This window comes from Ogataea haglerorum (genome assembly GCF_019207285.1).
Source record: "Ogataea haglerorum isolate 81-453-3 chromosome Unknown 81-453-3_NODE_2_length_903871_cov_94.662503, whole genome shotgun sequence".
Taxonomy (NCBI): Eukaryota; Fungi; Ascomycota; class Pichiomycetes; order Pichiales; family Pichiaceae; genus Ogataea; species Ogataea haglerorum.
In genome coordinates, this window is record NW_025065152.1 from 255,511 (window position 1) to 267,479 (window position 11,969).

General features: G+C 45.6%; 8 protein-coding genes across 8 annotated transcripts; 2 read left to right on the top strand and 6 right to left on the bottom strand.

Annotated features, from left to right (window-relative positions):
- Nucleotides 1-13: 13 nt before the first annotated feature.
- On the top strand, nucleotides 14-907 carry KL911_000721 (uncharacterized protein; the record flags this gene model as incomplete). Its single annotated transcript, XM_043201007.1, has 1 exon — nucleotides 14-907. The coding sequence occupies one exon, from the start codon at nucleotides 14-16 to the stop codon at nucleotides 905-907; it is 894 nt and encodes a 297-aa protein (XP_043056285.1).
- Nucleotides 908-1,726: 819 nt separating this feature from the next.
- KL911_000722 (uncharacterized protein) lies at nucleotides 1,727-5,383 on the bottom strand (the record flags this gene model as incomplete). Its single annotated transcript, XM_043201008.1, has 1 exon — nucleotides 1,727-5,383. One exon carries the CDS (start codon nucleotides 5,381-5,383, stop codon nucleotides 1,727-1,729), a length of 3,657 nt encoding a protein of 1,218 aa, XP_043056286.1.
- A 47-nt stretch (nucleotides 5,384-5,430) lies between these two features.
- Nucleotides 5,431-6,963, bottom strand: KL911_000723 (uncharacterized protein; the record flags this gene model as incomplete). The annotated part of the gene is made up of 1 exon (XM_043201009.1): nucleotides 5,431-6,963. The coding sequence occupies one exon, from the start codon at nucleotides 6,961-6,963 to the stop codon at nucleotides 5,431-5,433; it is 1,533 nt and encodes a 510-aa protein (XP_043056287.1).
- A 58-nt stretch (nucleotides 6,964-7,021) lies between these two features.
- Nucleotides 7,022-8,236, bottom strand: KL911_000724 (uncharacterized protein; the record flags this gene model as incomplete). The annotated part of the gene is made up of 1 exon (XM_043201010.1): nucleotides 7,022-8,236. The coding sequence occupies one exon, from the start codon at nucleotides 8,234-8,236 to the stop codon at nucleotides 7,022-7,024; it is 1,215 nt and encodes a 404-aa protein (XP_043056288.1).
- A 214-nt stretch (nucleotides 8,237-8,450) lies between these two features.
- On the top strand, nucleotides 8,451-9,233 carry KL911_000725 (uncharacterized protein; the record flags this gene model as incomplete). The annotated part of the gene is made up of 2 exons (XM_043201011.1): nucleotides 8,451-8,496; nucleotides 8,647-9,233. The coding sequence occupies 2 exons, from the start codon at nucleotides 8,451-8,453 to the stop codon at nucleotides 9,231-9,233; spliced, it is 633 nt and encodes a 210-aa protein (XP_043056289.1).
- Nucleotides 9,234-9,495: 262 nt separating this feature from the next.
- KL911_000726 (uncharacterized protein) lies at nucleotides 9,496-10,311 on the bottom strand (the record flags this gene model as incomplete). Its single annotated transcript, XM_043201012.1, has 1 exon — nucleotides 9,496-10,311. One exon carries the CDS (start codon nucleotides 10,309-10,311, stop codon nucleotides 9,496-9,498), a length of 816 nt encoding a protein of 271 aa, XP_043056290.1.
- Nucleotides 10,312-10,326: 15 nt separating this feature from the next.
- Nucleotides 10,327-10,899, bottom strand: KL911_000727 (uncharacterized protein; the record flags this gene model as incomplete). The annotated part of the gene is made up of 1 exon (XM_043201013.1): nucleotides 10,327-10,899. One exon carries the CDS (start codon nucleotides 10,897-10,899, stop codon nucleotides 10,327-10,329), a length of 573 nt encoding a protein of 190 aa, XP_043056291.1.
- Nucleotides 10,900-11,118: 219 nt separating this feature from the next.
- KL911_000728 (uncharacterized protein) lies at nucleotides 11,119-11,858 on the bottom strand (the record flags this gene model as incomplete). Its single annotated transcript, XM_043201014.1, has 2 exons — nucleotides 11,119-11,650; nucleotides 11,719-11,858. 2 exons carry the CDS (start codon nucleotides 11,856-11,858, stop codon nucleotides 11,119-11,121), a joined length of 672 nt encoding a protein of 223 aa, XP_043056292.1.
- Nucleotides 11,859-11,969: the final 111 nt, after the last annotated feature.

An 11,969-nucleotide genomic window follows, 5' to 3' on the forward strand; every position in this document is an offset into this window, starting at 1 on the left:
TATTTATATTTGCATGTCTACTGTAGAGGATCTTCTTGCGCGGAAAGAAGAATTGGTGCGCGAAATTGCAGATCTGAAGCAGACAGAAAAGAAACTGGACGATGAAATAGCGGCTCTAGATGAGGAAGTGGAGGACGATGTGACGAAAATTGACGAAGAACTGGCACACCACCAATATTTTGATGAGCTAATACAAAACTTGATGACCGAAGGAATACGACAAGTTGAGATAGATAAGCATCGCAGGAATGATGCTAAACGCCAAAAACGTGAAAATGCGATGAAACGTAGCAATGACGAATATGAAGAATTACGCGAAAGACTGGCTCCTGCAATTTGTTTGGAGAACGCGTATCGGTTAGGTGGACTCACTGCTTTTCCGGTCAATGATCCACAAGCAGGCGACTCTGACCGCTTCTTGGGGATACGGTTCGATATATTTGACCCATATTCCTTCAAATACACAACCCCCCACTATGTGATCTTGCGCAAAAATCCAAAAAATGACCTCTGGGAGATCTTCAAGACGACCGTCCCCAAGTATGTTCCACTTAATACCATTGCTTACGAGCATTTGAATGACGATATGATTCGATTCGCAGGCCATGTGCGCCGCTACCTTGTACAACTACAGCTCAAAAAGGCTATTTTCCTCAAATTGCAAGAAAAACTTGAGTCTCCATCAGGTTTAGATCACGATCTAGATTTCACCAAGATAAGCGTCAACGTCAAGGATAAATTAGAGATAGTTCTGATCTGCGACTTGTACCGGGTCACCAAAGCGATGGTCACCTACGTTGATCCCGAAGTAAGCAGCGCGTCCAAGCAGATTGAGCTTCTATTGTCTGGATTATCTTTTAATGATCTTGATGAGAAGTTTCTTGAGGTGATTGCAAGCGTGGTATGAAAAATCAAATATATAATATACTCAGCAAATTTATATGGTTTGTTTTCAAATGAATCTCGCTAATATATACAAATACAGGGGTCAATTTTTTCTGTTGTATCCCACAATTCTGATATGGGGCACCTTAGTGAACAGTGTGCTAGATTTGTTGGATGTGAAGGTTTCCAAAGAATCATTCTTACTGAACTCAAAGGGCCCTCTGAATAGAGTCTTTGCGGGCCACTCATTTGAAGGGTTTTTCCTATGTTTTTCACTGTCCACGTACTATGTGATAAGTACCAAGAGAACCGAAACGGTGCTACCTCTTACCAGTCGCCCGGAGTTGTCTATTCGGACGGTCCTGTCGCGTCAGGCATTTAAATTAGCAGTGATCTACGTCTGGCTCTCTGTTCTAATCGTGTGGTTTTTCGGAGACCCTGTGTTTGATAGGATACTTCAACTGACAGGTGGCCATTGTTTGCAAAAAGCAGGTCTTAACTATCGACAATGCCACATCCTAAATGGTAAGTGGGTTGGAGGAACGAAATTCAGCGGGCACTCTCTAATTTTGAGCTGTTTCGGTCTCTGTCTAATTTTGGAGCTAGAAAACGTTTCTAAGACGTATCGACCTGACGCTTCTGAGCTCTTGCTCAACGGTTTACTTTTTTGCTGTAGCGTCTACATGTCGGCCTGGCTTTTGCTCTTCACGATCACAGCAATCTTTTACCACACGCTTCCAGAGAAAATTGTTGGCTTAGCGGCCGGGATGGTTATCCCGTATCTGCTTTACTTCAAACTCGAACCCAAATTAAAGATTGTATAATTTGTATAATTACATCGCTATTCCTCGCCCAGCTCCGCGTCTATTTTGGCTAATTCCTCCTTGGCTATTTTCTCTAGCTCAATAGCGTCATTGTACACCAGTGACCCATCTTCGTTGTAGAGTTTGGCGTTTTCAAACATCTGTTGAAGCTCTTCCTTGAACTGTTGGTAATCCACAATGGAGCCTTTTTTCAGACCCTTTTGAAGATCCTTGATCGCGACCGCTTTCTTCACGATTTGATAGTAGTCAGGGTACAATTTTTTGGACGGAACAGTCATGAAAAGCTCCGACCTTGAGCGGCCATTTTCGTCGGTAGCATTCACCAGTTTTTGCAACAGTTCCTCGCACAACTCCACAAACGGCTCTTCGTCCACGTCATTGTCATCGTCTTCGACGAAGCTCTCTTCACTCATTGGAGTTGCCGATTTCGTGCTGCGTCTCTTCCGTGGAGTTTCACCCTCCTCTTCATACGTTCCAGCAGAACGCTTTGCACGACGCTGACGCATGGACTCTCGTTTACGGAGTGCTGCTGCTTCCACAGTATCGTCCTCAGCATCCATGGCGTCCAGCCACTGCTCCTCTGTGAGGCCATCGTCATACACAACCTGTTTGCGTTCTCTCTTGTTCCCAGCATCAGGCTTATCCTTCTCGAGATGTAGGCTTATATCCTCTTTGAACACGGGCGGAAGCTCCTCGTAGGACATCAATCTAGGACCATCTAATTTTTGATCGTCTCGAAGTCTGGCCTGGTCAATTTCAGCAAATAGTCTCTTCTCATCTTCGTTTCTTGCAAGGATCTCATTGAGCTCTTCGTCGTCCAGATCGTCGTTTTCCGCCTCCTCGGCTTTCATTTTCTCCGCCTCCAAGAGCCTCTTTAGAAATGCCTCCTGTTCTTCGGCGCTCGATTTGTTATCAAACTTACCAGCCTGAATAACTTTGCCGTCTATGTCCAACTTCTGATGTGCCCTTTCAAGAATCACCTCTTCCACGGAGTCCTCAGTGATCAATCTCAAAATACGCACCTCATTCTTCTGACCTATACGATGTGCTCTATCTTGGGCTTGTAAATCTTGATGAGGATTCCAGTCCGTATCAAAGATTATGACCGTATCTGCAGTCTGCAAATTTAATCCCAGACCTCCAGCCCTGGTAGACAGAAGGAAGCAGAAATATTCGGAATCTGGGGCATTGAAATCTTTGAGCATATCTTGGCGGTCGTCTGCCTTCGTGGAACCATCCAAACGCATGTACTTCATGTCCCTGAACCTTAGATAGTCCTCCATTATATCCATGACTTGTGTCATCTGGAAGAAAATAAGGACCTTGTGGCCAGAAGCCTTAAACTTGGGCAAAACTCGGTCAAGCAGCTCAAACTTTCCCGAACTTCTCCAGATCAGATCCGTGGTGAGCCTAGAAGGGTTGACAATATCCTCAACTTCCTCAAAAACATATGGGTGGTTGCAAACTTTTCTGAGTTGCATGATTTTGTTGTTCAATCCCCTCAATCCTGTCTTCGTGGCTCCTTGTGTACCTACCCCAACAAATAGTGCATTGTGGTTCAACATCTGCTTGTACAGACAGGATTGAAGGCCGGAAAGCTTGCACTTGACAACTCTCTCGACTTTATCTGGAAGGTCTTTTTCAACATCTTTCTTGAGTCTTCTAAGTAGGAATGGACGCAGAACTTTGTGCAGTCTTCTGATAATAAGCAAGCTTTCTTCTTCAGATAACTCTAACTTGTCTTGATGGCCTGTGTTTGCAAATGGGGTGTTGAACCACTCATCGAACGATTTGACAGAATTGAAAACTTTTGGAAGCACAAAGTTCAACAGTGCCCAGAGCTCAGGCAAGTTATTCTGCAGAGGTGTACCCGTCAAAATCAGTCTGTTCCTTGTGTGGTAGTACTGAGTCAACGTCAATGAAAGCTTAGAGCTTGCGTTCTTCATACGATGACCCTCGTCAATAATCATATGAGCCCATTTGAATTTGCACAACAGCGGTCGGTCCCTGATCACATATTCGTAGGTAGTTAGCAAAACAGAGAAATTTCCACTTCTAACTTCGTACTGGAGCTGTTTACGCTGGTGCTGCGTTCCTTTATAGACAATGGTTTTGACACTCGGAGCCCATCTTTCAAACTCCAGCGTCCAATTGGTAATTGTGGAAAGCGGAACGATCACTAGAAATTTTCCTCGTTCTTTCTTAGATTCTATCAGATAGGTTATCAGCGAAATAGACTGGATAGTTTTTCCCAACCCCATCTCGTCAGCCAGAATTCCATTGAGGTTGTTGTTGTAAAGCGAGACCATCCACTCGAGCCCTTTCAACTGATACTCCTTCAAGGTACCACCCACAAGCAACGAGGGCTGTTTTTCTATTTTCTCCTTCACTCTGTGGGCCACCTCATAGTAGTCGATCTTTTCACGACGTGCATCAGCATCTTCCTCGGTGTCTTCCTGCAATGGCTCTAAGCCTTCCTCTGCGCGGTCCTGCAAGCTTATAGCACGGGCTTCGTCTTGCTGAACCTTAACAGCATTGGCAAGGGAGTCCAGGAAATTGTTCGTTTGCTGAATGAGATGGTGTAATCTTGTGTCCTTGGTCTTGGTGAGGAGCTGCATATAAGCTTCCTCATCGTTCGACCGCAAAGCTGCCAGTCTCTGCTTGGCAATTCGCTCAAGCTTCTTGCTTTCATCCTTTTCCACTTGCGAATGGAAATGCTGCAAAGCCTTAGCGAGAGAATGTCTTGCATTCCGTTTCTCTTCAAGTTCGTCTCGAACCCCCTCAAAGATAGCGGCAAGTTCGTTAACCTTGTGAGTTTGGTAGTCGTGTTCCAGCTCTTCCCTCTCACGACGTTGTTGCTCCTGCAGCTTCTCTGCAAGTCTCGATGTTTGCTCAATCTTTTGCTTGTCTCTGATTGAAAAAGAGCGCTTCAACGCGCGGAAGCTGTCAGAGACATATTTGTTTTTCTGATGCACCACACTTGTTAAACTATCTTGGATCAATTTGCGACGCAGCTGTTTTTGTTCAGGTAGAAGCTTCAAAGCCTTCAACTCGTTTAATGCCCGAATCTTGAGTTCATCGACGTTATCCAAAATGTCGGCCGCCGATTTTTCCAAATCGTTCTGAATAAACGCAGCATCATATAGACCAATATTAGCGGGCAAGCTTTCCAGCTCAAGTATTCTTGACTCTAACTTCTGTCTGACAAGGGATTCTCCTAAAGTGCTGCCTGTAGAATGTATTTCAGGATCAGGAACCGTCTTATGGGGGTCCAAACCGAAAAACTGAGCTTTCTCATTGAAATCTGTAGGTACATTAATATGAGTAGCATGATCATTTGAGGAGTCGACCTCTAACTCACCCAGTAATTTGGTCTGTACTTCCAACGGCAAATCAAGGTCCTTGCTCAAAAGGTTGAACGCCATCACCTGAACCTTTAAAAGATCAGTATCAACCGACTCCTTGTTTTGGGCCCAACTCTTTTCAAGTTCAATCAATTTCTCTTCATAGTTCTGTCTCTCCCTTGCCAACTGTTGCAGTATCTTTAAAATCTTCTTCTTTTCAATATCCTTGTTACTAACAGCCAGTCGTGATAGCAATCCATGGACCTCGGTAACAGTGCTAGGATAAGCAACCTCAACAGCCGTGTTGCCGTTCTGTACTTCGTCGGACATTCTACGCGTTGGCAACTGAAATAAGGAAAACAAAAAATTTCGTTTAATTATGTTAGAATAATCTTTGGATTTTCAAAATCCTGGGTTTTCACGCATTCATTTAGCTTGTCCATAAACAATGTCTGGAACGTTCCTGGTCCCTTTGCCTGGGCACCAGCTTTTTCTCCAGCACGCTTGTAGATAGAACAGGCAACCACAGTCGCTAGAAATGGGTTGCTTCTATTGGCTGCGACAAATGCAGCAATGGTGGACCCCAGAGAGCAACCTGTGCCCGTAACACGGCTCATTATTTCATGGCCGCCCTGGATGAATGCAACAGCCACGCCCCCTGTAATGTCTCTTCTGCCGTGCAAGATTCCATCGACAACAACGTCTGTCTTTCCTGAGACGACCACCACAGATCTGCTTTGCAAAGCCAATTTTTTAGCTGCCGCCACGACCGAATCAAGGGCCTCTTCAGACTCGCTGTCGACCCCCCTCATAGACTTCTCCTCGCCAGCAGCAGTAAAGATCTCGCCCTGGTTTCCTTTGATGACAGTCATGTATGCCTCGAGCAACAGTTTTTTAACGCTTTGTCTTCGAGTATTCGAGGCTCCTGCTCCGACGGGGTCGTACACAACCGGCTTGCCGTACGTATTATATGCCTTCAAGGCACTTATGTACATCTTGGTTTGCTCTTCATTGGGTGTTCCAGTGTTGAGTAAAAGTGAATTATCTGGATACTGAGCCAGGTCGTCAAACTCTTCGGAGCACTCGCTCATAAGGGGAGCAGCACCAACAGCAAGGGTGACATTTGCAGAAAAGTTCTTCACCACGTCGTTTGTGATATGGTGCACAAGCGGATGAGTGGACAGAACGTTAGCTATGGCCCCGCTCATATTGAAATCTGAATCTGAATCCATCTGATCCCAGAAAATGGGTGGCTCGTTCCATAGTCTGACCAACTCCTTCGTAGCAGCCGCAGCGTCTGGGGCCGCCATGATGCAAGACACCACAGCAACGCCATCAATAGCACGCCCCGGTATTGAAGCTTGAGCCCTCACCCTCTGGATATTAGTATGGTTGATACCTCCTATTAGACATATTTTCATAGGCTTGCCTGAGTCTTTTATTATCTTCAGCAGCCTTTGTGATCCCATTGGGCCCATTGGCAGCTTCTTTGTCACTTTTGTCTGTGTGTCAAAGCAGATTCCAACTCCAACGTAGTCCGCACCATCCTCAAGCGCCTTTTCGATCTCTTCAGGCTTGCTAGCCGAAACACCGATGATCTTGTCTGGGCCCAGCAATTTTCTGGCAACAGAAACTTCCATGTCCTCTTGACCTACGTGCAGATGAGCACCAACAGCAAGCGCAATGTCGACACGATCGTTAATAATGAGCGGAATGCCTGCTTTGTCGGTCAACTTCTTGACCTCTCTAGCTCGGTCAATGAACTCCCGAGTGTTTAGTTCCTTCTCTCTCAATTGAACACAGGTGACTCCATTGTCGATGGCCTTTTGAACTTGCTCCAGGAACGAGACCCCAGGGGGAACCATCTCGTTGTTAGTGACCAAATAGACGGAAAGATCGAGCGACTTCATATCCCACAACTGTGCCTGCAAAAAGGATAATCAGTTTTTATTTATTAGCTTTTATTTTTTACATAATAAACCGAACGTTAGGATCGATCTGGTGGGATGAAGATAGCTGTGGTTTTTGGGTGTACTTTTGTGCAAGCACTGCCCTGATATTTTGCAACAGCGTGAGATAGCTCTGTATAGGGTTCTCGCTCAAAACCTTGATAAAGGCATAACTCAAAGCACCTGTGAAAGAGCCAGCTTCGTTGGCATCCGCAGAGGTTTGTGAGTCTTTGCAACCAGAGAACATGATAACATCGGCAGGTGACATCTTGGCCTGTTTAATCTGCTCAGCACGTGATCCGGATCTAGCTTTGACACGCTTGAAAACGTTGCCGACAGAGCTCATCATCAAGCCAGGATTTCCAGTGAGATAGCCTGTCACGAGACTCAGGGCATCGCCTGAACTTTCCTTCCAAACATTATACTCCTTGATGCCACCATCTTGGGCTCTGTAACAGAAAGGCAGGTCCAGAGCAGTGCCCGAGTGACACGAATCGAAAATACATGTGAGCCTGCAGCCTGCTGGCAACGGTTTCACCAGGATGTCATGCATCACATCGTCAATCAAAGATCCCGCTTGCTGGAAGTCCACAGGATAGATACAATCGTCAAATCCGTCTTCCTCGTCTCCATCCTGGTCTTCTTCTTGTCCTCCGTGACCCGAATAATGGAAGAATAAAGAATCGCCTGGCCGTGCATCTTTCACGAGCCATTGCATAGCACGGATCATATTAGCCTTTGTTGGAACTCTAACAAGCTCTCGTTGATCGTCTGTTAGCATTACTATATCCTCAGCCTTGTATCCCTGAGCCCGGGTCAAGAAATTGAACATATTGTGCGCATCATTAATGCACCCTCTTAATGCGTTTCTTGTGCCAATGTAATTGATTCCGATCAACAGCGCTTTTTTGCGACCAGTGCAAGATGAGTACTGGAACTGCTGCACATTATTCGTGCCATTGATTTGTTGATTTTGCATGTTGAAGTTTGGCATTGGGGGTTGCTGGGCGGGCTGCTGGTAGGAAATACCACCGGTTCCTTGATACGTCTGCGTTTGTTGATCTCCCCAATATGGAGGAGGAGCAGCCGGGCGCTCATACTGCCGAGTTGGGGGTGCGCCCGCTGGGGGCTGGTACATACGTGAAGGAGGAGGGCCCACAGGACGCGAAGGAGGAGGATGCGAAGGACGTTGGTACTGGTTGTTATAGGTGGCGTGCGTGTTTCCGGGGTACATAGAAGAGAAACGATGAAATCGAAACCTGTCTAAGCTTTTTGTGTAGCTGCACGACCGATCGAGCAAGATCAAAAAGTGAAATGACGATAGTACCTCGCAGAGTTCACGCAGAGTTCACGACTTTAGTCAGGTGATTTTGAGCTAGCATATCCAACGTCAACAAAAACATTGACTCATGTTCAACCTCTTCATGAAACTCTGGTAATGTTTCTCAATGAAGGGCATATTGTGTGATTTGCAGACTATTATTTTATGGGACAGTGGACTACTTTCGACTTCCGCTCTTTCCAGCAGCATGCAAGCTCTTCAAGGATAGACAAGTAGCTGATTACGTTGGTGATCCTCTAACCAGAAGAGGCAAATCTGATTCGCGAGGTCTTCTGTTGTTCGTTCGAGTCCATCTTGCTGAGATCCTGGAGCTTTTCATTGGTCCTTTAATGATCAAGCTTTGGATTTCAAATGGAGTTGGCTTTTCAGAGTTGAGGCTAGTGGAGAACCTGCAAAGAAGTTTGGTAAGAGGGAAGCTTGGTGCATCATGGCTTACAATTCTAAACGGAAGAAAAAGCGGAAAACCCAACTCGTCAGACGTGACGGGTTCTATGAAGCGCAAATATCTCCAATTAAAGTTTCACCCAGTTCAGTTTTGCAAGGGTTGATCTGTTTGGCACATGGCATTTCAGTTTTCCAGGCGTCTACCCTTATGTTTGATGAAAGTTTTCTTTTCCTACAACTGGATTCTTTTCAACAATTAAATGCTCGAACTCCTTGGAAGATTCTGCGCAACTGGTCTTTACGATACGAAGATTTTGCTCACTGCAATCCTAGTGGATATCCTTATGTTATTGATATCTTCCCTCTACACCGAGACTCTTACACTGAGACCGTAACAAACAACTCTTGCAGATCATTGAACTCGGAAATCATTGACGGCACAGATACCAAAGACAGCTCATGGTCATCATATTCCTTTTCGGATCCCGTGGAAGAACATGCGTGAAATGCAGTTGAAAGAGCACCGGTTGCAATTCTGCAAGACAGTCCAAAATTATGCTCATTAAATCTAGAAAATCGATCGGATTTGGACGCATGTAGTGAGTATTCCTAAATTAATAACGATTTGCCAAATGATTCGTCGCAACTGAAAAGTTCGGTATGCTGAATCATTAGATCTCCGCTATAACGGTTTATGTAACATGTAAAACATACTTCATGCATTACATACGTAGGTGGCTTGAGAATAGTGGCAACGTATTACGATGCTAGTTCAAGAGTATTTTGTTCTTCTTTCCACAAGGACGACAACGAAGTTTGTCAAGACCGCCCTCCTTAGTTTCGGTTTGAAACGATATATTCGAATAAGTGTTTGGCTGTTTAGGAAGATTGGGTGTGCTTGGCGCAGAGCTGTGGCTATTCCTTTCGAGGCCTTCGTGGATCATCTCCTTATCTTTATGGAGCAAACTCATCAGCTTTTTGTTGAACATGTTGTCTGATCCCGAAACAAACTTGATGATATTCCCTTCGCCAATTGGTGATCCGTCCAGAGCGGTGGATGTGTCAGTGTTGAGTGAATCCATGAGCTCAGATATGTTCTTAGTTTGTGATTTGCCGGACGTCGTTTTTGACAGACTCGAAGCCTTGTGGTCCGTATAGGAGATATTTTTCTCGCTGATTTCATTCTCCTTCCCTATGTGAGACTTTTTGTAACTCCACTGTCTAGGGCGCCCAACTTTGGTGAAATACGAAAGTGTCAGTGATGGGAAGGAGCTGGAAGAACTCGAAGAGCTCGAGGAGGAGGATGGGCGTAAGCTTACGCTTTCTATCTGCCCGAAAACGTTCTCGGGAAAAGATGGAGAGCATTTGCGCAGCGGACTAGAGACTAATGGTAGAGACCCACAAACACAAAAATTGCGATCAACAGAATGGTATCGACAGCGCAGCGGCCTGCTGTCAATTAACCCCTTGAACTTTCCCTTTTTAATCGTAGTATAGGGCGCCGAATGTTGGAATCCTGCTAGGAAACAGGGCTCGTTGTCATCGGATAGTCGCCAACTTTTGGAGGAGTTAGTGACAGCCATGATGAATAAATTAAATCAGCGCGAATCTTTTAATATTCGCACTTTAAGCCAAACAAGATCTTTATATTGGACAACCTTCCGGCAAAGTGCGCAACATCCCCGAGAGCCGTTTCGGACCTTGGAACTAGCCAAAGCTCTGTATACACAGTTGGAACAGTAAAAGTGGCCGCATGGACTCACAACACATTGCTCGATCTCATCAAAACAGATGGGACAAGTCACATCTGTTAGACTCTTTACGCTATTTTGGCGACTAGCGGCGTCTTGTAACAGATCGGATGTGGTTTTCTTTTCTTCCTGTGTCTCGCCATCAGACCCCAAGATTATAAGGTCATCGTCACTCTCTTCTGTGTCTGTGATGGATTCTGAAGCTCTGCGCTTTCGATCGTTCGCTTCAAAAGGGCTGTTTGTTATGACGATCTCTGGATCGCTATCCTCTCCCGAGTCGGCATCGTGTTCCGTACGAAAGGAGGGATTATACACCGACGAACTATCCTCTGTACTTTGAATGCTGATGACGCTGGAGTTCAGGTCGGGAGCTTGCATAAAGGATGCCCCCGATGCGATGTTCGGATGTCGAAAGCTCATCCTTTGGACAATCAAAATTTACTAATTTTATTTTGCCCTAGAAAACACAGAATTGATTACAAACACATACACAGCCTCGAAATGCTCAGCAGAGTAATATCGTTGCGTTATTCTACAGCGCTCCAATACCGAAGCTGACCAAACAACTATAAACGCAGGATTGTCTCAATTGCTGCAAACCCCAGGCAAATCAATCGGCCAAAGCACAGGAAAAAGGCCTCACATCAGAAATTTTGCGTACAAGACGGCCAGAACAACTAAGAGCGCCGCCACAACGTACACATTGGAAGAGGAAGCAGAAGTAGAAGTGGCAGGTTCCTGCTTAGCTGGAGCAGCGGCAGCAGCAGCTTCTTTATTGGTGGCGGTAGATGGGGCCGCAGGCATGGTCTCTTGTAGCACATTGTCGGAGTTCACCGCATTCTTCTCGGAGACGGGTTTTTCATCCGCACCACTGTGGCCATTAGCCAATGGAGCTGCCGCCAGAACAGCAGCGTCCCTGTCGTCTGATTTAGATTGCTGTGAAGATTCTTCGTGGATAGTATTGGTCAAACTACTGTAGTTGAAAACCACCTTGACTTTCACATCGGTGGTAGACCCTGCCTCGGATTGAAGCTCTGGCCATATGGTAGAAACGGATTTTGGATCGAGATCATCAGAGCATGGGACAGAAACGATCAAGAATTTGTCTTTGCACTTGGTGCCAATCGCAGGCTCCTTTGGAAGCCCCTGAAATATGATAGACACATCCATGCTCGATTTCGGTTTGACGATCGAGGCATTAGGACGGACGCAGTAAAGCTTTGGGGCTGTGGTTTTCACTTTGAAAGCGATACTCGTTTGCGAATCGTTGGTGATTGTGATGGAGCTCGTGGCCGAAGTTGTGAATGGTGCTGAATGTTAGGACCGAGTCCATTGAGGTACTTACGCTCAAACTCTATATGTTTAGGACTTATTTGCATTTTTCAGTTTTGGCTCCGCTGCGTATATTGCGAGGGCACAGTCTTGATGTATAGAAAAAATCAACAGAATAATTAGGCAAATGTTCTACGAACACACCTTTGCATTTAAAG